Here is a 25,386-nt window from a genome sequence, read left to right as displayed (position 1 = left end):
TCTAAAGCTAGACAGGTATTTTGAAATGGAAACCAGTTTCCTGACTTAGATCACAGAAACTGAATTGCTTAAATATTTCTAATTCTTCATTATAAAGTTATCAGACTATTAAGGGGATCCAGTCACTTATTCGATACTCAACACATATGAGAGCTCACTTTGTCTTCACACTATGAGGATAGAAATCTAATACAAATCAGAAATACTACACCTAAACGTCCTTAGTCAAGGAAGCGTTTTTAGGATTTTGAGGTGTTATTTCCTTACATCATCTCAAGTACCCAGACTAGCTTGTTAACTCTAGACAACTGTCTTTATCATAGTGCTAAGACTATATAAACAAAACTCCAGTTCAGTGCAGAATACATGATTGTTGTAATCCTGTTCAAGATTATCTATATCAACCGTCCTCTCTCTGATCTATCGCTGTTTCCAAAGGACTCATTCAGAGTCCCTAATAATTTGTTTGTACGTTACCCTTTAGAAGCTTAGATTGAAAACCCAGCCTGAGACATTTTCAAATTGCAATATTAAAAAAAAAAAAAGTATCACTATTTCAGTCAAGTAATTCCTAAAACAATCTTGGAATGAAGGAAACGTAAATCTACCCAACATTCTGGAGTGTTCCCAGTTCACAGACCACCTGTCTAAAGCCAAACTGCTTAGAAGCCAGCCTAGAAAGGGCTTCCTTTGTGGCTGGTAAGAATCAACTCAAAGTAAGCCACGTAACCAAAAAGTCTTGTTTTTGCGCTCAAGTTCCACATTCTACATCTAAGTATTTTGAGACTTGAAAAAGCAAGAGGAATGGCTGACCCATCCCTTAAGTCTACCCTGAGCTTCCAAGTGAGTATTTTTCTTCAGGAAAAAAAAAAAAAAAGGGGGCCCCATCTACCCCTTTCCTTCTGAACTTCATCACATGGAGGTGATTTGAAGAAGCAAATCACCACCCCCGATATTCAATGCAGCCCAAGAACGCTGACTATTTCTATAAGAAAAATATTTAAGCTGGTTACAAACCACTTTTATGCTCTCCCTCTGTATTGATGATGCTAAACTACACTAAATAAAAGAATTTTCATTCCTCCATGTCAGCAAAATATCATTTGATAATGTTCAATAGACCATAGTTAAAAAAACAAAACCTAAAGTATAAGAAACAGGGTGTAGCAATTTATGAGTCTACAATAGACACCCCACCATCTGAGAGTCGGCTAATATTGAGTTAATCCTACTTTAGAAGTATCTTGATTCATCTGTCATTTATCATGTGGGAAAGATCATGACCACGTTTTTTTTTCCCCAGAATTCCAGCATAAGTGCATGTCTACCCTGCATTATTTTGAGAATCCAAAGGAAAAAGTTAGACAAGAAATTCATTTTTGTCTCTTGAGCTGCTGACAACTGTTCAACTTTTAATTAGTTTGATTTAATCTTATGTTGGATACTAATAATAGGCCTATTTAAAAGCCAATGGCAAATTTATTCGAAGCAGTTTTCTTAAATTTTACCTGATATATTCCTTAACACTCCATAAATGATTTCTAATAGGTTTCTAAATTTTTATTAATTGATTATACTTTAGGCTTGTTATTTTAGAAAGAGATTTATGACTAATTATGTGATTTTTAAAAATTTGAAAAAATTGGAAACAAAGACAAGCTGGATGTTTGTTATCGCCATCTGCTCTTTTGCCATTTTGATTTATCCCAGCTACTATGCACACTTCCGTACAGATAAATATATATAAAATCGTTAGGTGCTTTTAACTTCTTTCCTTTGATAAAGTATAGAAATTGATACAGGTTTTACCAAAAAATATTCAAATTCCAGATGGAAATGAAATAGAAACCACAGAGGATTCCAATATTATTTAATAGAGCCAAGGATATGGCAACCCTGTCATTCTTCTGGGTTTCTAAATATGTTAAGACTGATCTTTTTGATAAAGCAAGTATCTCTCCATGAACATGGCGTGTAAACACCTAGGTGAGTCACACGTCAACTAGACTCCACTACGGGGTTTCAAACTGGATACTGCTTCCAGGCAGCAGTGTGACACTCTCCCTCCCCATCTATGGCCCATTCCACGAACAACCACCCTGAAAATGTAGAGTGTTAGCAATAAGCATCTGGGTGCACTGCTTGGGGATCCCTGTGTTGGAAATGCTCTTCCCCAGACCACCTTATGACTAGTATCTTACAGCTCAAAGGGCATCCCCTCAATCTGTCCTTCATCACTCCAGTCATTCTCTACCACTTTACCTCGATTAATTTCCTTCTCGGCATGCATCATTGAAGAGTATGTTATTTGCTTGTACATTTTTAACTGTTTATTTTGTCTCCATGAGAGTCTTCATTCTGTCTCTTCTGGTTTATCACTTCACCCCCCGTACCTAGACCAATGTCTATGGGATTCCCACTACAGATAACAAAATAATCAATATTTGTTAACTGAAAATATTAGTATTGATCTTCTAAAATATATAAAATTTGGTAGCTTATTTTCATAAGGTTTCTCTTGCTTAGTTCATCTTTGGACAACCCTTAGGGTCCTATGATCATTTAGAATATGCACAATGATGACAGATCACTACAGTATGAAGCTGGATTGGATACTGCAGGAACTGCCAGGTGGCCAAGGGTCACATCAGCAGTTCCTGTGCCTGAAACAAAACAAACAAATCTGGAGACCATTCACAGGGTCTCCTCTAGGTGACTAACCAGTACCTTCATCTGGAAAGATCCACCTTAAAGAACTCAAGCCCGTATCTTATAAATACCCTTCCCTACTTATCCCTTTTGAGATACTACAAGACTCATGAATCCAGTGTTCTCCCCCAGAATCAGGAAATTCAGTGAATTCAGCCTTGCTTGTTGCACAGCTTGAAACTCAGGTGGTCTATAACCGAGCATGCTAAATGGAGAAAGATCTGAGAGGGCTGTAGCAGAAGAGGAAGAGTGGGCAAGACACATACGGTGCTCTGACAGAGCTGAAGCCTAATTTACCTTCAGGTTGGGGAGCCGAGCAAAAATCTCAGAATAGGGTTTTCTTCATGTGTATTTATTTCTGAATCCTTCTGCTCTTCTACTTAGCTTCTCTTATATCCAACAGAAGCAGGTTTTGATGTGTTTGAGTTTCATAGCCAGAAGCATTGCCTTGAGGAGGGGTTAAATTATTATTTGTTGTGTCTGTTATTATTTTAGCTAAAGTAGTAGATCCAAAATGCAGGTTATGGACCATCTTATTGTTCTGAAGAGAACTGGGGAAGACCGCCGTCACTGCCTTTACAGTATCACGGGGAAGCCCAAAACGTATTTCTGACTTCCATCCTCAGAGAAAATGTTACAGGATCTTTCACATTACCTTACAGTTAATCTATAGCATTTAAAATACTAGTGCATGAGTATTGGAATAGATACAGTGAGCTAGAATAAATTCTGCAAGAAAGAAACTGCAGGAACAAATCCATTTTCTATTTCTAGCAGCGATAGCATTCGTTTCAGTAACACCAGAAGGAGATTAAAATAATGCACTTCCTGTTTCCAAAAGGATTTACCTCCCTGCTCAGGCATTTCGTCCCAACAGGGATGCCAAACAAATATCAAAGGATCAATAACCTTGTTGAATTTCACTAGTCTTCTGACTTGGATTTAATTCATATGAAAGAAAGTAATGATTTTCCTTTTTTTTGGGGGGGGGGGTTGTTCCAACACTTAATTATTGATAGCTTTTAATGCTGTTGAATATACTAAAACAACAGAATTAATGGTGCGTAGCACGTTCCAAATAAATTTCAATTTATCGCTCAGGGACTGGCAACATTTAACACCAACATTTAAGACTGATACTCAGTTCTGAGTTATTTGTGTTTCTTTCCATGAAAAAGTAACCGGATGGTGGTTGGGGTGATGGCCGTGGGTGTGGTGCAGGTGGCCTGGGAAAAGGCCCACTGGACCCGTCATTACAAACCATGGCTCTAACTTAAGCCCAAAGTTCCTTTGCATCCTGCACTGCCATTCGGAGTACTCATGATTCGTCCACGGAATAGATCCAGGCACATCTCCCTCTCTATCTTCACACGCACTCTGTTCTCGTCACACGGGGCGCCATGTTATTCAAGTTCTCCTGCTTTAAAAACATGTCTTTTCTCCCTCTTCTCTCTCTTCGAGAGGAGGCTCCTGGAAAACCAGGCAAAGCCTTGTAACCTTGTTGCCCATATAAATTAACATGATTTCTTGTACATACTAGTTGCAAAACACATTTTCCTTGGAGTTAAATAACTTTATAAAAAATGAATTTATTGGCTAATTTTGGGGCAGATAACAGCATAAATATTAGTACTGTGCCAATCAGATCTAAATTTTAAGAGTTAATGTTTATATTTATACACTGGGAAATGTGCATAGGCTGCTGGAAGAGGAATAATACATTCATAAACACGTTTCACATATGCATTTTATTAGATCATGATCACCATGGTGAATTAAACCTTTAGCCACACAAGTGTGTTTCTACTCCTATTCGTAGTTACAGAATCGTATTGTTAGTTACGAGAATGTTAAGTTTTTCCTTTCATAGTAGTAGGTCTATAAAGACTTGTCTCGTTGTGCTTAGTGTGGAGAAAACAGTCATATTAGACAACATGCAGAAGTGTTTGAAAAAAACTACTGAATTAAATATAATATTCAATTTCTACCATTTCAAGAAATATAGATTATATATGTATATACATATATATGCATACATATTTAAAACAAATATGCATATATTTATTATATACCTTGCCAAAGTTAAATGACCTGCCCAGCAACTAAAATTTAGTAAATGGTCATGGGTGATGCTTTCTTCTATTTAATAATGGCTCAGGTATGGGAAAACAAACCCAAATTGAAAAAAGAAAAAAAGTTTCAATAAATGTAAGAGAATAAAAATCATGCAGAGTATATTCTGACTACAATACAGTAAAAGGAGATGTCAATAGTAATAAAATCACTATAGAAACCCCATGTGTTTGCATGGAACACAATTATTATTTTTTTTTTTTTGCGTTACACGGGCCTCTCACTGTTGCGGCCCCTCCCGTTGGGGAGCACAGGCTCCGGACGCGCAGGCTCAGCGGTCATGGCTCACAGGCCCAGCCGCTCCACGGCATGTGGGATCTTCCCGGACAGGGGCACGAACCCGCGTCCCCTGCATCGGCAGGCAGACTCTCAACCACTGCGCCACCAGGGAAGCCCCGAACACAATTCTTAATTCATATGTCAAAGATGAAATCAGGAGACAAAGTAGAAAATATTTCAAACTAAATGACTACAAAATACAACCAAATTATGACAAAATGTGTGACACAGATAAAATAGTATTGGGAGGGAAAATCTTTATCAAACAAAAGAGCTGACTCAGCGACCTTACATTTTACTTAAATTGCTAGAAAAAGAGCAGAATAAGCCAAATTAAATATAAGTAGGGAAATAAAAGAAATGCAATTTTTAAAAAAGATAATTGAGAATATAATAAAGACAAAGTGTGGTCTTTAAAAAAAAAGAAAGTTGACAAAACCTTAGCTAGAAAGAAAATACAAATCACCAATGTCAAAAATGAAAAATAATTTATCACCAGACTGTATAGACATTAAGAGGATTCAAAATAATACCACTTCAACTTTGAACCAACACATTTGATAACAGATTAAGTGGATATCTTGGAAAATATTTTACTAAAACTGACACCAGAAGAAATAGAAAATCTGAATAGCCATGAATCTAGAAAATTCATTGAAAATTTTTTCAGGATTTACCAAGGAAAACTGCAAACACAGATGTTTCTCTGCTAATTTTGTCAAGGAATAACACCAAAATTGCATAAACTGCTTCAGAAACGGAGGAGGAGGGAATACTGTTCTACTTGAGTTTTTGAAATTACCCTTACAGCAAAACCTGGAAAAGTTTACCAATAAAAGAAATTACAAACCAAAATTACTTGTGTATATACACAGAAATTCTTAATGTCAAACCAACCAATGTGAAAGGACAGTACCTTATAATCAGGCAGACTTTATCCTAGAATGCAATGGAAGAGTAACATTTAATAAACTAATCAAATTGGTCATATTAATAGAACACAGAAAAAACTGCCACCATTTCAGTTGATGCATAACAAACACTTGATAAAATTAAACTATAATTCATAATAAAACCCTCAATAGGACTTCCCTGGTGGCGCAGTGGTTAAGAATCCGCCTGCCAATGCAGGGGCCACGGGTTTGAGCCCTGGTCCAGAAAGATCCCACATGCTGCAAAGCAACTAAGGCCATGCGCCACAACTACTGAGCCTGCACTCTAGAGCCCACGGGCCACAACTGCTGAAGCCCACACGCCTAGAGCCTGTGCTCCGCAACAAGAGAAACCACCGCAGTGAGAAGCCCGTGCACTGCATAGAAGAGTAGCCCCTGCTCGCCGCAACTAGAGGAAGCCCACGCATAGCAACAAATGCCCAATGCAGCCAAAAATAAATAAATTCATTTAAAAAAACCCTCAACAAACCATAACAGTAGAGAACTTAACTGATAAAGGACATTTATGAAAAAATAAGAACAATAACAAAAAAAAGTACAATCAATATATTGGTCAAGTTCCAGTCAGGAGACAGAAACTGCACCAGTAATTCGAAGGGGAAAAATTTAGAGTTATCTCCAAGCATTTTTTTCTTGTAAAATATGCTTGATGAGTATTTTGTGTTAGGAAGAAAATCTGAATTTGGTTTAATAGTTACATACTCCTATTTCATATTACCTTGAATAAGTTTGAAGGTTTAGTAACCATCACCTGCACTACAAGAGTTCGACATCTCACCTTACTGAACCTTGGAGATAAAAAGAAAAAAAAAAAAAAAAAAAAGAATGACTAGCAGAGGATTAACCACAAAGAGGCAAAGAGAAGTTTAAAAACACAGGAACAGTAGAAATGCAGGGCAGCTTTAAGGCAGGGTAGAGTACCCAAGGAAGGAAAATATAATAAAGACTGCTCCCACCAAGCTGAGATTCAGAACTTGTTGGGGGAGAGAGTAACTAGTGGTCGACTGGACAGTGGAAATGCTTGCCGAGGTTCCGCCATTCAGAGCTGGCAACCAGGAATGTGTGTGTGGAGTGCTGGCAAACCTGGAAGTCACCCCAGGAGGTGCTAGAAAGCTCTGAGGAGGGTGATGCCATCTGACATCCTGCACAGTGCTGGCAGCCATGTGACCCAGTAGCAGGGACCAAGAGAAACCGTTCCTTCCTCCACTAATGCACCCACAGAAACTGGCAAAGCTTAACACAGTGCCAGTTGGCAGATGAGAGCTGTTCTCAGGGCACAGCTCTGGTATCACAAAGCAGGGAAAGAAAGGCAGATTTGGAGACAAGAGGCAATCCACTGGTAACCAGTAACCAGCACAAGCAACGTCATCTGTAATGGTCATTATTTCCCTTCTTTCGCCAGAACCAAGGCAAAGATGGTCACTTATTGTTATGCAACACTGTGCTGAATGTATTAGCCATTTCAAAACAGTCGAAAAAAGGAAAGGCCAGTGGGAGGAAGTGGAACTGCCCCTCCATGCAGATACCATTGTTTACATTAAATATAAATCCCAGAGGATCTTCAAAATAGCTACTGGAAATAATGAAATTTAGGAAAGTCACAGGATACAAGGCTAACATTATACAAAATATCAATTGCATTTTCATCCATTATCAGCAAATAAATAATAAAATAATAAATAATAATATAAATAAAATATAATAATAAATGAAATAAATAATAAAACTATGGCATTTATAATAGCAATACACTAAAAGTAGTTACAGATGAATCTAATTTAACATTTTCTGAGAGAAACTAAAAACAACCTAAATACATGTAGAGATAGAATGTATTCATATATTGGAAGCCTATTGCTAATATGGCAATTCTTCCCAAATTTGTAGATTCAAAGCAATCCCAACCAAAATCTCAAGGGAATTTTTATAGAAGTTGACAAGCTAATTCTAAATGATTCTATGAAATTCAAAAGACTTAGAGCACACACACACACACACAAACTGGAGTACCTACTCTACATGATTTTAAAACTTACTGTGTAGCTACAATAATCAATACAGCAAAAAGACAAACAGATCAATGGAACAAAATAGAGAGTACAGGAATAGTCCCTGACATATATCAGAAGTTGAATTTCAGCAATTGTGCTAAGTCAGTTCAAAGAGGAAAATGAAGTCTTTTCAACAAATGCTGGATCAGCTGAGTATCTCAATTAAAAAAAAAAAAAATGTGCATCAATCCTTACCTAGCACCATACACAAAAAATCAGCTTTATAAGAATCATAGTCTTTTCAGTAAATGGTGCTATAACAATCCACATGCAAAAAGATGACTTCCAAAACTTAATTTTATTATGTGATATGAATTAAAGTCAAAATGGATCATAGACAAATCAAAGAGCTAAACTATTAAACTTCAGAAGAAGGCATCAAGGAAAATATTTCTGATAAAGTATGCAAACTTTTTTTGTATTTCGCATAGTCATAAAACAGTAAATATATTGTTAAATTGGACTTTATCAAGATTAAAAACAGTTGTTCAAAATACATCATTAAGAGAATGAATCTGGGAGAAATTATCTGTAACACATATATCACTGGAAGAAAATTTTAAGAGACATCACAAAGGAAGATATATGAATGACCAGTAAGCACATGAAAAGATACTAACATTAGTCATCAGGGAATGTAAATTAAACCGCAATAAGGTACCTCTCCATTACACACTCATTAGAGTGACCAAAATTAAAGAGCAGATATAGCGAATACAGGCAAACGTGTGACGCAGCTGGAACTCATAACTACTGCTGGCAATGTAAAAGTTTACACCCCATGGGGAAATGTTTTGGCCATTTCTTCGAGTTAAGCTTAATCTATCAAACGACCCAGCTATTCTACTCCTAGGTATTTGCCCAAAGAAATTAAAACAATTGTCCAAAATACAGTCTCCAGTCTTGTGTAAAGAAATCTAGAATGTTCCCCATCCAAGTTGGGCTATTTACATACTAGAGTTCTAATTCAGAAACAAGATTTTCAGAAAAAGTCTTGGCAAATCCACTACCTAGTAATTATACAAACTTTATTCATTTAAAGTGACTGAAAACGTAAATACACGATATGACAAACCATATCATTGCAACGCAAGGTATAATAAGAAAAGGCGAGCTCTATTCCAAAAGATACCTTTGAAATTTTAACAAACTTCTCCATTTTCAAAGGGAAGTATCTGAACCCTGCCAAGTTCTCAGCTACTTTGGGGCCAGGTGTTTTGCGGCTGCCTCTTCTCATTACTCTGGAATTACCAACACATGGAGTTGACAAGGCTGGGATTATTAATTAACCTTCTAGGGCAGAGGTCACAAGCTGCTGCTACCCCTGTATAGTTCCCGCACTGTATTTTTTTTTTTTGAAATAAGAAAATAATGAGCGTCAGGCCTCAGAGGACCCTCACGTAAGCCCACCAGATACCCCAGTTGCTGTCAGCTCTGCCCTCCCTCAGTGGCCTGTCCACAGCCAACATCTCTCTCCAGACCCGAGTACGAGGCTCTCCAAACCCCACTGGCCCCTAGTCCACGCCAACCACAGACCGTGTCACTCTCACCTGCCCAGGTAGCTAAAGGGAAGGGGACCGAAGTTCTGCCCCGGCCTGGCGCACACAAATCTAGCCTGATGGAGGTGGGCCTAGATGCCCTAGAGGTGGGCCTCCAGTTCCGAGGCACAAACCAACTTTCACGAAGCAGCAGCATGAAGCCCAACGGTGGCTCAGTGCTCACACCAGACCCAGGAGACTTTCCCACCAAAAGACGCCGGGTTCCCAGCACAGTGTGGATCCAAGGGTAAACACGACTCTTACTCTGGAACCCAGGGTGGCCTAACCAGGAGAGAGGCTCGGCCGGTCCTGGGGCACCCAGGGCTCCCCACCCTGGACACCACTCTCCAGAAAGAGCTGGGGTTTGGTCAGTTCAATACACCTCAGACAGCCGGCGAGGAAGTCGACGCAAACGTACAGTCACACATAGAGAAAAACCCAGGAACTCACTTGCATCCTTGGGCGTGCTGTTCCTCCGGACAGCTGCGGGGTGTCTCAGTGCTTCCCAGAAAACCACTGCGGGGTTCCTGGAGTCCTTCTCCTGGAGAGTAGCCTAGGGTCTTTGCACTCTCCCGAGCCCAGTCGACTTCCAGCCCCTCCACAGGGGCCCCTCCAGCAGGAAATCTTTTGCACACCGTGGGGCACGTCCGCAGGCCGGGGCCTGGTCCTGGCGGAGGTACTGAGGGCCCCCCAGGAAAGCAAACAGGAGCCCGGAAGATGCGCTGTGCAGCTTGGGGCGTGTGGGGCAGCAAGTCTGGGTCCCGAAGGAGGAGGGCGGGAGAAGATGCCCGAGATGCTCTGACGAAGGCGGGCGACTCAGAGAACCGCAGAGTCCACTTGGGGAGCCGCCGCAGGGATCACCCTCCCGCCAGGAAGCCGAGCTCAAGGGCTCTCGGGAGATGTGCGCGGCCTGAGTTAACCGCTTACCAATCAGGGAAGTTCCCTTAATCAGGAAGTAATTGGAAACTGCTGTGGCTAATTGGAAGCCGCCCCAGCCAGTCAGGCCCGCGTTTCTGCTTGGCGGCCATTGGCTGTAGCTGAGGAGCTGGTGCAGCGTTGATACTGCCCACGACCTCACCAGGAGGTCTCGCCACTGTCTTACACCTGCTCTGTTTCACGTATTCGCATCCTCCTTCTGGTTCCAGCAGGCCTGGGAGTTCGAGGCCCTGCTCTAACAAGTGGCAAAGGAAGACGCGTCAGTCACAAGGGCGCCCCCCTTGGCCTTTGCTGGTAGTGCGGGTGCATGGGGGTGGAGGTGGCCTGGGGTTCAGGCACCGGCGCGCCTTGACACTGAAAAGGGATGATGGGGGATAACGGCCACGGAGGGTCCGTGAACAGCTGTGAGAAACAGAAGCTGCCTCCTTGAAGGAAGACACTTTGAGAAACTTTCAGGAGGCCCCCGTTTCGTTTATCTCAGCTTTCCTCTTTGGGCTGAAAGGTGACAGGTTGTACGAAACATTCACTTGCCTCCTTTCTTGCGCACTCTCTGATTCTCCCTCTCGAGGGGAACATACCCCTGTTCATTGGGGGACTGCCTTCTTGAAACAGAGAGCCAGCTATCCAGATTCTGGGTTTATACTAGTGATTTCTAAAATAAAAAGTAACAGATGTTGGTGATAAAGTATACGTGAGTAGTACTGGTGAGTAGCAGTCTAACTATAGCCACGACCCTGCGTCTTCCATTTGAGGGTTTAGTGTGGGATCAGTACAATCTTTGAGCTTGGGAAGTTGTACTGACAACAGGTTCAGAGACAAAACTGTCTAATTTTCCACTGATTGTGAAACAGAGGCCAACAAGAGCTGGCCTCTGGGCAGGAAGCCAAGGAAATCCAATTAGGGTCAGTGACCCAGGGGGCAGAGGTTGGGAGGGCAGGGCTCCAGATCATTCTGAGGAAATTCACACAGGCAGGCTTTATTCCCCACTCACTTAAGGACCCTCCCCAAGCTGCCTCCCCCTCAGGGCAAGTATGAACCAAAGAAAGGCTGTGAGGGTTTTATTCACTTATATCTACCACCTGGAATCTATGAGCAACTTTCCGAACCCTGCTTGAGTTAATACTTCAGGTTCTAAGAGGTAAGGCAGGGGAGATGTAAGCCAGGACAAAACTGAGGTTCAGAAAAGGGCCAATAGCTCCGCTCCTGGAAACCTTATTTGAAAGAATTTTCTAAATTTAGAGGCTTCTGGGCTGTAAACACTCTTAATCGCTTATACAATTTTTATATATAATACTGCTGCCTAGTTAAATGCACAAACTCATAAAATGTCTAAATATCAAGATTACTCCAGGTTAACAGTTTTTAAAGGTTTGAAACAAGATGGCTTCTAAGATAAATATTTGCCTTTTGATTATTTTTCAGTACATTCAGATACAAAGTCGATCGTATTTATACGCACAGGGTGGGTGACTGTTTATTATAGTAAAAGACAGAATTGTTTTAAGTTCTAAGTAATATCCTATTCCTTTTTTTTTAATTTTGTGAATTGAAAGTGTATGACACAATTTTGTATACAGCATTCATTCCTTTACAGTTATTTTGTAAACAACTAATGTACATTTATTCAATCAAAACGCACTGGTTTAGTGCGTTCTAAGTGCTTAGCTTCTGTTGGGGATAAAAGAATAAATCAGTACAGGTTTTGCTATCCAAACACTTAAAAGGGACGGGGAGAGAAAAAGTAAATTTCAAACTTAAAAAAAATCATTCACCTACAAATCTAGTCATCCACACAAAATTAATTTAAAATCTTGGAAATTCTAAGAAATCTGATTATTTATAGCTACTTCTTGCTTTTTACTATGGAGAGCTTCCCAGTAAGTCATTTGAACAGACTATTTTTGCAGATTCACTATTACACAGAATAAAATTCAATTAATATCTTACCGACTTTTGGACACCTTATGTTTCTTTTCCCAGAAACCGAGGACTGAAATAATAATAATAATTTTATTTCCTTTTGAGAAAGAAGGTAAAAATGATTCTTGGTGAAGTTTGATAATGTGTAATACGGTGGAAATCCCATTATGCTTGCTGACACAATCCTGCAGGAGACCCCATCATTTTCGATCACTTCAATCAGTCCATCCGCCTAGCTACCTCTGCACAGCAGAAATGTAACTGTCAGTTCCAGAGAGTTCTCGTTTACCTTTTTCAGCTTGGGTCTTCACATAGAAAAACAATATAGAGAGAAATGTAGAGGCCAGATATACATAGAGGTACAGGTATAGATGGTTGTATACAGATGGTTTACTGCTGTAAATCGGGAATTTTCATCCTTGGCATATTTGACATTTGGTGGAAGACAATTCTTTGTCATATGGGGCTGTCCTACGTGTTGTCCTGTGTGTTGTAAGACATTCATCAGCATCTCTGTACTGTACCTGCCACATCCTAGGAGCATCCCCACCCAACTGTGACAATAGTGTCTTCAGACATTACCAAATGTCCCCTGGGGCATAACATCACCCCTGGTTGAGAAACACTGATATAAACATAGATATAGATTAATAGATGGGAGAGAGGGAGAAAAACATCAAAATGGAGATATTCATAGGCACAGAGATAGAAATAACTGCCTCCACAAGAATTCCAAAGACAGAGCATATACACACTTACAAGAAGAAACCACCCAAACGCTGTTCAAATAGATACATGCACCGCCAGCACAGCAGCACTATTTACAATAGCCAAGATATAGAAGCAACCTAAGTGTCCACTGATGGACGAATGGACAAAAAAGATATGGTACAACCAGTCAGAATGGCCATCATCAAAAAATCTACAAACCATAAATGCTGGAGAGGGTGTGGAGAAAAGGGAACCCTCCTGCACTCTTGGTAGAAATGTAAATTGACACAGCCACTATGGAGAACAGTATGGAGGTTCCTTAAGAAACTAAAAACAGAACTACCATATGACCCAGCAATCCCACCACTGGGCATATACCCTGAGAAAACCATCATTCAAAAAGATTCGTGTACCACAATGTTCATTGCAGCACTATTTACAATAGCTAGACATGGAAGCAACCTAAATGTCATAGACAGATGAATGGATAAAGAAGATGTGGCACATACATACAATGGACTATTACTCAGCCATAAAAAGAAATGAAATTGAGTTATTTGTAGTGAGGTGGATGGACCTAGAGACTGTCATACAGAGAGAAGTCAGTCAGAAAGAGAAAAACAAATACCATATGCTAACACATGAATATGGAATCTAAAAAAAAAATGGTTCTGATGAACCTAGGGGAAGGACAGAAATAAAGACACAGATGTAGAGAATGGACTCGAGGACACAGGGAGGGGGAAGGGTAAGCTGGGACGAAGTGAGAGAGTGGCATGGACATACATACACTGCCAAATGTAAAATAGATAGCTAGTGGGAAGCAGCCACATAGCACAGGGAGATCTGCTCAGTGCTTTGTGACCACCTAGAGGGGTGGGATAGGGACGGTGGGAGGGAGACGCAAGAGGGAGGAGATATGGGGATATACGTATATGTATAGCTGATTCACTTTGTTATAAAGCAGAAACTAAGACACCATCGTAAAGCAATTATACTCCAATAAAGATGTTATAAATAAATAAATAAATGAACAAATAAATAAGATATGGTACATATATACAATGGAAAACAACTCAGCCATAAAAAAAGAATGAACTTTTGCCATCCTCAACAACATGGGTAGACCTGGAGGGTATTATGCTTAGTGAAATAAGTCAGACAGAGAAAGACACATATTGTATACTTTCACTTATATGTGGAATCTAAAATATAAAAGAAACATGTGAATATAAGAATGAATATAACAAAATAGAAACAGACTCAGAGACAGAGGGGAAGCTAGTGGTTACCAGTGGGGAGGGGGAAGACGGAGGGGCGGGATAGGGGTAGGGGATTAAAAGGTACAAACTACTATGTATAAAATAAATAAGCTACAAGGATATACTGTATAACGCAAGGAACATAGCCAATAGTTTATAGTAACTACAAACGGAGTATAACTTTTAAAAATTGTGAATCACTATGTTATACACCTGAAACTCATATCATATTGTACATCAACTATATCTCAGTTCTTAAATAAAAGGGTAACAACAACAGTCACAAAACCTCCCCTACCCCTAGCCTGCTGTGAACACTAAGGGAGCCATACTTTTTCTGGATTAAGGCAGCATTGTATCTTGATTAAAACTACAACGGCTGGCAGGCAGCCCTCTGGGAGCCCTCAGGGTGGACAGATGCCTTTATTTTCCTTCCCACAGCATCCTTGAAACCACTATAACATATTGCAATTATATATAAGAAGGACATACCCAGGGTTCCACCATCATCCAGAATTTGATGTGTTTTATTATGAGATTACATATTGTTTATTCAAGAAAATAAAACATTGAGTGAAATTGGACAATCCAATACTACTGTAATTTATAAATGTAACATATAGTGAGAGATCTCTTCATATCAGCAAATAAAGATCCCATTCATTATTTTTAATGGTACATTGTAATACATATATCCTCTAACTTATTTAACTAGTCTCTATAGAAGGATAGACATTCTTGAATTTGTTTTTAATACTATCAAAATGCACCCATAAGCATCTCATTCCATGTGTTTTGTCACATTTGAAGGTAATTTTGTAGAATAAATTCTTAGCTGGACTTGCTGAAGGAAAAGAGCTTGTACATCATTTTTAAATTTGAGAGAAATTTCAAAATTCTATCCAAAATTAACTGCTGCAATTCGTAATTCTACCAACAGGATATAAAGGCATTTGTCTAATACCCTCAAAAACTCCGACTTATCACAAATTTTAAAGTTTTGCCATTCAGAGTGGTGAGATATATTGCATTACTGTTTTAATTTTCTTGAAATACACTTATTACCATGGATTGTTATATTTGAACTCCTTGTTCATACTTTTACCTGGTTTTCTATTAAATGATTTATCTTATTCCTTATCGTTCTGAGACTGTATGTTATAAAGTAAGAAAATAACTCCCTGTGTCTCACGCTACTGTAAATCCTTTTCTCGATTTGTCATTTGGCTTTTGGATTTTAAATTTTAGGAAGTCAAATTCTTCAGTCATTTTCTCCATGACTTCTAAATTATGTGTACTGAAGAAGTTCTTTCTGGTATTTTTATTATTGCATATTAATATTTAAATTGATGATCCAACATATTTATTTTAAGTAGTAAAGACAAGATTTTATATTATAAAGTTGTGTCTACTTTCACGTTCCCATGACCAATACCTCAAAATAGCTTTGTCTGCTGAAAATGCAGTCCTGTCGCAAAGTATTTATTAATCTTCTTTTTCTTTCATCCTCTTTTTGAAACTCTGAATGCCTTTCCATATGTCTACATTTATGCAAGAGAAATGTCCTAGGAGTTGGGGGCTTTGGGAGTATTTTCCTCACACATATATTTATGATTTTTCAAAAGACTCCTTTGCCCATATTCATATGGTCTGCTACTTTCAAAATGACCAAGATACTGAAATGAACCATCCATTTTTGGCTCATGCAAAACCACCACCACAGCATGAATGGCATTGGTCAGAATTCAGATACATGTTAAAACATGCTTACAGTTTTGCAAACATAGTTCTACCTATCTCCCTTAAATGCTTTATATTGTATCTCCAGGATTTCTAATTACTAGCAACTTAATCATTTTTGTTAATAAATATGAGCCTTATAAAAAAATATATACAGTTTTCAACCATATTAAATCAGCTGGGGGATTATATAAATATTATGTTTAGGCCTCATCCTTGAATCTCTGATTTAACCGGCCTTCTCTTCCACACTAGCCAACTGCAGACAACCAACTTAAAAAAAGTAAATAAATTAGTTGACTCTGCCTTACCCAATCACTATCAACCTTGCCTATGAGTTGCTAATTCAAAGCATATGCTGAGAAAGGAAATTTGGAAGTTGTATCAAATGAAATGATTTTTTTATTTCATCATCTTAAAACATGTACATAGGATAATCATCACGGCTGACAGATGCACAAACTCATGGGAACATGATAGGTTTATAGGAGACGACCTAACACTGCCACTGTCCCCCTCAGCACCTCTGCACCGTGCCCACTAGGACAGGAGGCCCGGTTTGATCAGGTCCCTAAGCATTGGTTGGGCTACTGGGCTTTGACAGCCTGAGGCTTCAGCCCTGTGGGCTTCAGCTCCTCTCGAAGGCTATAAGGCCCACCTCTCTGGGGCCCTCCCTCACTGTGTGTTGGTCTGATCATGTCAGCCATTCCTTCTACTCCCTGACCGTGTGGCTGGCCGAATGTGATAAGATGGCAAGACATGTCTTTGGTATGAGTATGATGTTCCAGTGCCTATAGGAGCTTTTATACACACTTCATCCTATGTTTTTCAGAGTCTTAAATGGGCATGAGTCACCAGCCAAGCTAAAAATAAAATGATGCTTTGATTTTTATCTGACTTACATGTCTGTGAACGGTTCCCTCAGAACCTCATAATGGCAATGGGGGCGGACAGTATGGCAGAATTTAGACACTGCCAGGCCTCTAGTCTAATTTAATCCAAATGCAACTGAAACCCTTCCTAGCCCTTAAAAGCTCTGAAGTTCTAAACATCACCGGATATAGTTAATATTATACAAATTTCTTTGTTAACACATTTTTTCAAAAAATGGAAAAACCTGATATTTTTGCACCACTTATCATGATTTACTGATTTTAACGGCTCTATAACATTCATCTCTTACCTCTTCATTACCATCACTGCAGAGATTTAGGGGTAATCTTGTAAAAGTCAGAGGAAGATAAAGCCAAGATAACTGCCAAAGCTATTTTCCTACGACTTGTATTTTACAATAATCATGGGATATACATACTGATTTTCCACGTTTGCATGGTACAATTTCCCTTCATAGGTTCATTTTTATTTACTTTTTGAGGTTATAATGGGATTTATTTTCCAAGTTTGATATTATAATGTTATAATAATTGGAAACGGATGTCAACTTCAATTATTTTTGATTTGGGGACAAATCAAAAAAACACGACTTCATATTTAGAGAACATCTACAGGATATAAAAAGTCTCTCATGCTCACCTAGAGGAGAGAGTTATATTAAGTCATGCTGGCTTATACACAGAGAGCACAGAGAGGGAGTGTCCTGAATCAGGAATAGCTTAAATCAAAATCATTCCATGAAGATTTACTGACTATATTAAAGTCATATATGTCATCACCAGAGAAGACAGTCGTGGCACATTTCTTGGCCTTGGAGGATGTATGTTCTATTTGTCATACTAGAACACAAAGATATACAACCTTCAACAAAAGGCAACTTGAGAGACAGTGTGATTTCAAAGGAGGGCTTGATTCAAGATCTATGTTAGTTACAAGTGCTAAAGGAGTTCAGAAAAAAAAAAAAAAAGACTTTTTTGGTGGGGTTGTTTTCTAACTTGGGATGCACAGGGCCAATTTCCTGAAATAAATATAATGTGAAATGGGTTTTGAAAGCTGGATATAACGTAGACAGGCAGAGGGAAGGATGAAGAATATTACAGTATATTATATTCTCTTATAAGGTCAGAACAAGGAATAACTCATAGACCCATTCAACTAAATATGAAAACTCCCCTCGCACTATAGCCTGAATGTCTGTGGCCTCCCAAATTCATATGTTGAAATCCTCAGCCCCAACATGGTGGTATCTGAAGGTGGGAACTTTGGGACGTGATTATGGAGAATGTAGCCCTCATGAATGGGATTACCACCCTTTTAAAAGAGACCCTGGAGACCTCCCTTGCTCCTTGCACAGTATGAAGACACTGAAAGCCTTGACACAGACAGCCCCTATGAACCAAGAAACAGGCCCTCCTGAGACACCAAATTTGCTGGCACCTTGATCTTGAACTTTCAGCCTCCAGAGCTACAGGAAATAAATCCCCACTGATTTTAAGCCCCACAGTCTGTGGTATCCTATTATAGCAACCAGAGTGGACTGAAACACACAGGGAAAATATGGAAGAGACGGAAGGCCAGAAGTGTATTTTGCACTTGGTAGGGTTCCTTGAATATCAGGGTCACGTTGACTAGAGTGCTTATCTTACTGGCAACATAGAATGAGGACAGGACTGTGGCAAATGTTTCAGAATTAGAGGGGGGTGAGCCTGGGGCCAGCATGTTATCATCTCCATGTACCGGTCAACCTGTGTGCATGGGTCAACCTCGCATAGAATGGAACTTCGTGGAGCGTTTTCTGTGAGGACCAAAGCAGGTTGTGGTTTATAAAGAGATGCTGCAAAATAAAACATGTAGGGTTAGACTTCTGTGAAGATCTGAGAATCAGGAGGAGGTACAGAGTCAATATGGCCAGAGATTCAAAAAATGGCAGTAATATGACAGCTCATAAAAACCAGTAAGGGCAGGACTTCCCTGGTGGCGCAGTGGTTAAGAATCCGCCTGCCAATGCAGGGAACATGGGTTCAAGCCCTGGTCCGGGAGGATCCCACATGCTGCACAGCAACTAAGCTGTGTGTGCCACAACGACTGAGCCTGTGCTCTGGAGCCCGCGAGCCACAACTACTGAAGCCCACGCGCCAAGAGCCAGTGCTCCACAAGAGAAGCCACCGCAATGAGAAGCCCGCGCACCGCAACAAAGAGTAGCCCCCGCTCGCCGCAACTAGAGAAAGCCCGCGTGCAGCAACGACGACCCAGTGCTGTCAAAAATAAACAAATACATTAATAAATTTATTAAAAAAGAAAACAAAACAGGAACTAGGGTTTTAATTCTAGATAGCTCAGGAGCAGATTTCTATTCCTAATTTTGAGTTTAATATTTTCTCTTGGGCCCACAAGAAGTCTTAATTTAATTGCTCAATATTTACATACTAAAGTTAATTTATCGATGGAGACACAAATCATATATGCGTTTGTATTATATATACATTTTTGTTTCCTTTAAAGATTTCTTGTTACATAGGGTAAATCATACATTCTTACTAAATTTCAAGTTACAATGTAAACATCAGTAATTCTAACCTCCAAATTCTGTTTTGTTAGTTGGGGATTACATCTAAATCATATGTTACTTATTAAAAGTTCTCTACTGTAGTTATACAAAAGAAATTTCTTTATATAAAATGATCAAGTTGTTAATAAAACAAATGGGTTTTTTTTGTTAGTGCACATTTTGAGCTGATAAAAACAGCGTTTGTACAGAAGTAAAACAACTACAGACCATGAAAGCTCTAAGTGATAACTTTCCTGACAACTCAGTGAATCAGCAGCTCGCACATCAATCCTCTCACAAAAGTCCCTTCGTTTGAATTCCAGAGCTGCTTAAGTGTTGTGAGTTAATCGTATTTGAGAAATAAACAACTGTTCCAAGATATAATGGGAAACAAACAGCATTAGAGTCTCCACCTCAACGCTGTTAATTAGATTTCAATACTATTTATAACGATTTTGCCCATCACCTAATGTTGAAATGTTGCAACCGGCTCACACATTTGCCCTAATAATGAGGAAATTTCCTGTTTCACAACATTATTTATTTTCCTGTTTCACGTCATTCTTTATTCAAATTTTATAATTGTAGAGACCTATAGTGCTTGGCAGTCATTACTGGAATTCTGCTTCTGATATGTTTTGCCAATTTGTTAGGACACCTGGCATGCAGGCGCAGCAACGAAGACCCAACACAGCCAAAAAAAAAAAAAAATTAAAAATTTAAAAAATAAATAAAATAAATTAATTTTTAAAAATGAAGCTGTTAAAAAATATATTAAAAAATCTAAGTGAGTAAAAGCATCATGATTCATACATCTAACTCAACAATGTTGATAAAGCTTTCTGAGTCACAGCTATTAATTTATATACTATTCACAAGTACCTCAGGATAAAGTACAATGAGTCTAACTGTTCTAACCTTAATATTTCTACTGCTGATCCTGTTATAATACTGAAGATGACAGGTCTGCTGTTTTCTAAACTTTATAGTTATTAACCTATAAAGTGATCCTAATATCAACGTAAGAACGTAAGAGAATACTAAATTGTCCAAAGACAGGTAGTTGAGCAAATTAACATTTAAGACAGGTTTCCTTTAGAATAGGATAGAATTATAGCAATTATAATAGAGTTATAGGGAATGGAACTATTGACAGAAATTTTTAAAAATTTTTAAAAATTTTTAAAAATTTTTAAAAATTTTTAAAAAGCAATGAGTTGAATTACTTTGGAAACACTCCTCTTCCCCGGCCCCGCCCAAATAATGCCTGAGCCTAGAAAGGTACATAAATATGACCAAAAATATTTCAAAATAATAGATTTGAAGGTCATTTGTAGTTTTCCCCTCAGAGCATGAGCGCTTTACAGCTGGACAGTAAATTACAAACCATATCCAACAGATGATCAATCTGGTTGCATTTGTGACGGCTCCTGGGAAAGTTTTCTTGCGGGAGCTCAGCGCTCTTCCTCACGGAGCAATATTTTTTACTTTCATATGCAATAGGCATTTGTCTTTCATTGAAAGAGAATGAGTTACTTTTCAACACAGAGGCATATGACTTAATATTTGAGTAAACTAGATTCTCTATTTTTTGTCACAATGCTTTCTATTATTACAAAACAGCACTATTCCCTAGTAGAATCTTTTGTGTGGATGAAAAGTTAGTAATAGTTAGAAGAGCATGAAAGAGGTTAAGGCATTTTGCATCAAATTAGCAAGGACTGCAAATATGGATACTTTGTCCAAACATCCAAATGTTGGCCCACGCATGTCAGACAGGAAGAAAGAAAGTTTACCTAACAAATCCATGAAGGAGGTAGCTGTATGCAGTATGTCTCAGAAAGGGCAACTGGAAAAGTGTTTCTAAAGACAGACAGTAACATTGGAGACGACTCAGAAAAAACTACAAGGTATTTTATATTTGAAAATGCATAAGGAAATGCAAATAAAATCTATTTGAAATATATTCATATTCTATACTTAACATATTGACTATATAGTTTTATATATTGATATTTATATTTATTAATATATACTTACTAATATATACTATATATATACTATAATCTATTAACTAGATGTAAAAATACAATTATGCATTTTCAAAGCTAGAGATTTTTCTCAATTCACAAAATTGTAAATAAAGTATATCATTTTTGTATATTACTGCTAAGATTATCATGAGTGCCATTTTATTTACCTAAGCAGCACAATTCCTTCCGCCTACCGTCAGTTTTTCTACAAGACCCTATCTTCAACAAACTTAATCTCTAATGTAGAATTTTAAAACCAGAAGATAAAGTCTTATTTGCCATATATGTATATATTTAAATATGTTCATCAGTTTGGCTAAGAAATTCCAATTTCTTTGAAAGGGATATTCCTCATTCCTTGGCCAAAATTAAAAAAAAAATAGATGAATATATTTGTACAGGTACATTTTTTTTTTCTTGGTGATAAATGAAAAATATAACTTAAAATCATCCCAGGAAATATTTTTCTTTCTTCATGGTAAAAAATCATAGATTAAAAGAGAAAGCTAATAAGGAATGGAATATTCTATGACGGTGCAAACCAAAAGTTCTCCAAAGAGTACAATGTTCTTTCATGTTTTTACTCCACCCACCTCCTATGCTCTTTGTATTGAATATGTTCTCTGACAATATCAAGGTTCCTTTTGTTGTTCTCTAAATTGTGCTCACTTTGTGCTTTTTCTCTCAAATCCACAGTTGCTTAAAAACAATGGTGTATCATAACTTAAATTACCTTGGCAACAGTGTTTTACAGATCTTGAACAATCTGATATGTATTAATGAAGTCAGTGATTGTTTTCAATAAGAAGTTACGTTCTTAGGGATTGAAAGAAGTGTGCACAAAGCTCCAGTCTTTAATTTTTCTTTACAGTAACTAAAATGTTCTTTTCTGAAAATTAAATTCAAATGTTAATCCCAATTAAGTTTCACAATCTGAGTATGTCAAACCTCATCTATTACAGGAAGAGCCAACACTTTACCTCACTTTCAAATTCCCTTGTTGGAGCTGTCCATCATACACCGATAAAATATCAAAATCTTCTTCAAGAGCAAAGGTGTGGAATGACAATTGTATCCGATTGCGTTCTCCCGTGATGATAATCCAGGTGCAGTTAGCATAGTTTGGGTAACCATGGGGAAACCCTGGACTCTCAATGGTGCCATTGGGACCCTGGACTAAGCCTCCACAGTTCTGACCTGAAAAAGAAAACACACCAAAAAGCATATAAGTTTGGCCTATCTTTAGTATATTCTTTTTAAAAATTTCCAACCATTTGGTAATTGTTTTTTGGCCACACCATGTGGCTTGTAGGATCTTATTTCCCCGACCAGGGATTGAAGCCAAGCCACTAGAATTGAAAGCCCAGAATCCTAACCACTAGGCCACCAGGGAACTCCTTGGCCAATTTTTATAATGACTTATTGTGTGAGCCTTCATGCACAAATACTGAATGATAAATTGCAGTGGTGTTCTCCAGTGTTAAAAGATAGAGAATAGCTCCTCCCTAAAAAAAAAGAGAGAAGGAAAAGAAGGAAATATACATTTGGGTACTCATATTACAAATTTGGGGAAATTTTTTTTACAGCTCTAGCCATATCAGACTGCCACATTTGTGAAACAAAGTTGGTGCCAACTGTCTGCACATTATCATGAAGAAACACTGCCCACAAGATCCTTGCTGGGGAAATTAAATTGACAGATAAAAAAACCATTAAATCACTCTCTAAATACATACACAGGTGAATATATCTAAATGAGTGCGATCTGAGGTACGTACTATGAAGAGTTAGGTAAAAACCATGCTCAAACTTCAAACTATTTGCACCCACATTGGTTAAAGTCCCACAAAGCCAAAGAATAAAATGAGACCACGGGGAATCTTACCCAGTTGAAAACAAAAGGTGTTAGGAGAAATTATGCGGAAATGAAGGGGCAAGCCGACCAGCAAAATAAGGGACCTCCCCTCTATGGATGTCTTCCTGTTTATCTGGTGGGATTTACTGGATGACAGAGAAGGGAGATGTTTGTTGAAATGATGGGCTCCACTAAAAAGGCTCAGAATCAGGAACGGGTGAGTTTAGGTTTCCTTACTCAGGTTTGTAGGGTAACCCACACTTTGCTAACCCGTCTTATTCTTGCTTCTCTTAGAGAGGAGGAATTATGATAGCTCTAATATTCAAGAGCTACAGATTTGATGTTGTGATTAAAGTAAGAGATATTTATTTGGTTTTGTCCCCTCTGGCACGGAGCTCCTTAATCTCTTGGAATTTCCTAAATGAAGGGGGTGGTGGTGTTTTGTTATGTTAATGGAGCACACTTTGGACCACACCTAGGGATGCGGCTGCTTGCCAGGAGAACATCACCATGTGATTAAGAGGGCTGCAACTTTCAGTCCCAACCTCCTGACTTTTAGAGGGAAGGGGGGAAGGGCTGGAGGTTGAATCAATCCCAATGGCCAATGATTTGATCAGTCATGCTTGTGTCATGAAGCTTCATCAAAGACCTCAAAAAACGGGGCTCAGAGAGCTTCCAGGTTGGTGAACACCTGGAAATACTGGGAGACCGGTGAGCTCAGAGAAGGCAGAGAAGCTCAGCACCCCTTCCCCATGCCTTGCCCTGGGCAATTCTTCATCTGGCTGTTGACTCCTATCCTTTAATAAACCAGTGATCTAATGAATAAACAGATTTCCTGTATTCTGTGGCTGCTGTAGCAAATTAATCGAACGCGAGGAGGGAGGCCTGGGAACCTCTGATTTATAGCCAGTGGGTTGGAAGTACAGGTAAGAACCTGGGCTTTCGATTGGTCTCTGAAGTGAAGGGCAGTCCTGGGGACTGAACCCCTTACCTGTGGAATCCGATGAGAGGAATCGTAGGACACCCACTTGGCATCCCAAGTATTGCTTGTTGGTTGGTGTGCAGAACCCTACCCTACCGGTGGAATTGGGTGCAGGACCCAAACAACAAGAGAAGGGGAAAAGATGGGAAGGGCGGGTGAGTACCACAAAGCCCCCTCGGTTGCTGAGCAGGCTGGGAAGTGTTCCCCAGAGCTGGTTCCAGGCTCCCTCAGCCCCTCAAGATGCTGTGGCATGGACTCTACCATCGGGCTCTCCTGGCAATTCTCAGATTTCATGAGCAGTTCCAAAGAACTGGACCTTTTTTTGCCAGTTGCAGCCCTGGGATGCTGGCAAGGACCTTCTGCTAAAAGGACAGCACCCGGGAGGTTAGGAACAGCCACACACCTGGACCACCGGATTGTATCGCTACCACTGGACAAAGCCTAAAATCCCCCCCTTCCCAACCTCACCAATCCAACTCCTTCGGAGTATAATTGCTTTACAATGGTGTGTTAGTTTCTGCTGTATAACGAAGTGTATCAGCTATACGTATACATACATCCCCATATCTCCTCCCTCTGGCGTCTCCCACCCACCCTCCCTATCCCACCCCTCCAGGCGGTCACAGAGCACCGAGCTGATCTCCCTGCGCTATGCGGCTGCTTCCCACTAGCTATCTACCCTACGTTTGGTAGTGTATATACGTCCATGCCACTCTCTCGCTTTGTCACAGCTTCCCTTTCCCCCTCCCCATATCCTCAAGTCCATTCTCTAGTAAGTCTGTGTCTTTATTCCCATCTTACCCCTAAGTTCTTCATGACATTTTTTTTTCTTAGATTCCATA

The 25,386-nt window shown here is 39.2% G+C and overlaps 1 protein-coding gene across 1 annotated transcript in view; it reads right to left on the bottom strand.

Annotated features, from left to right (window-relative positions):
* Positions 1–25,386, bottom strand: part of CSMD1 (CUB and Sushi multiple domains 1) — a 1,813,702-nt gene that overhangs the window by 1,458,241 nt on the left and 330,075 nt on the right. The window contains exon 2 of the mRNA XM_032618622.1: positions 22,688–22,904. Coding sequence (XP_032474513.1) covers positions 22,688–22,904 — 217 coding nt within the window. The remainder of the gene's footprint in view (positions 1–22,687; positions 22,905–25,386) is intronic.

The sequence above is a fragment of the Phocoena sinus genome, chromosome 21 (assembly GCF_008692025.1).
Source record: "Phocoena sinus isolate mPhoSin1 chromosome 21, mPhoSin1.pri, whole genome shotgun sequence".
Lineage (NCBI taxonomy): Eukaryota > Metazoa > Chordata > Mammalia > Artiodactyla > Phocoenidae > Phocoena > Phocoena sinus.
This window is presented reverse-complemented; position numbering and strand designations above follow the sequence as displayed.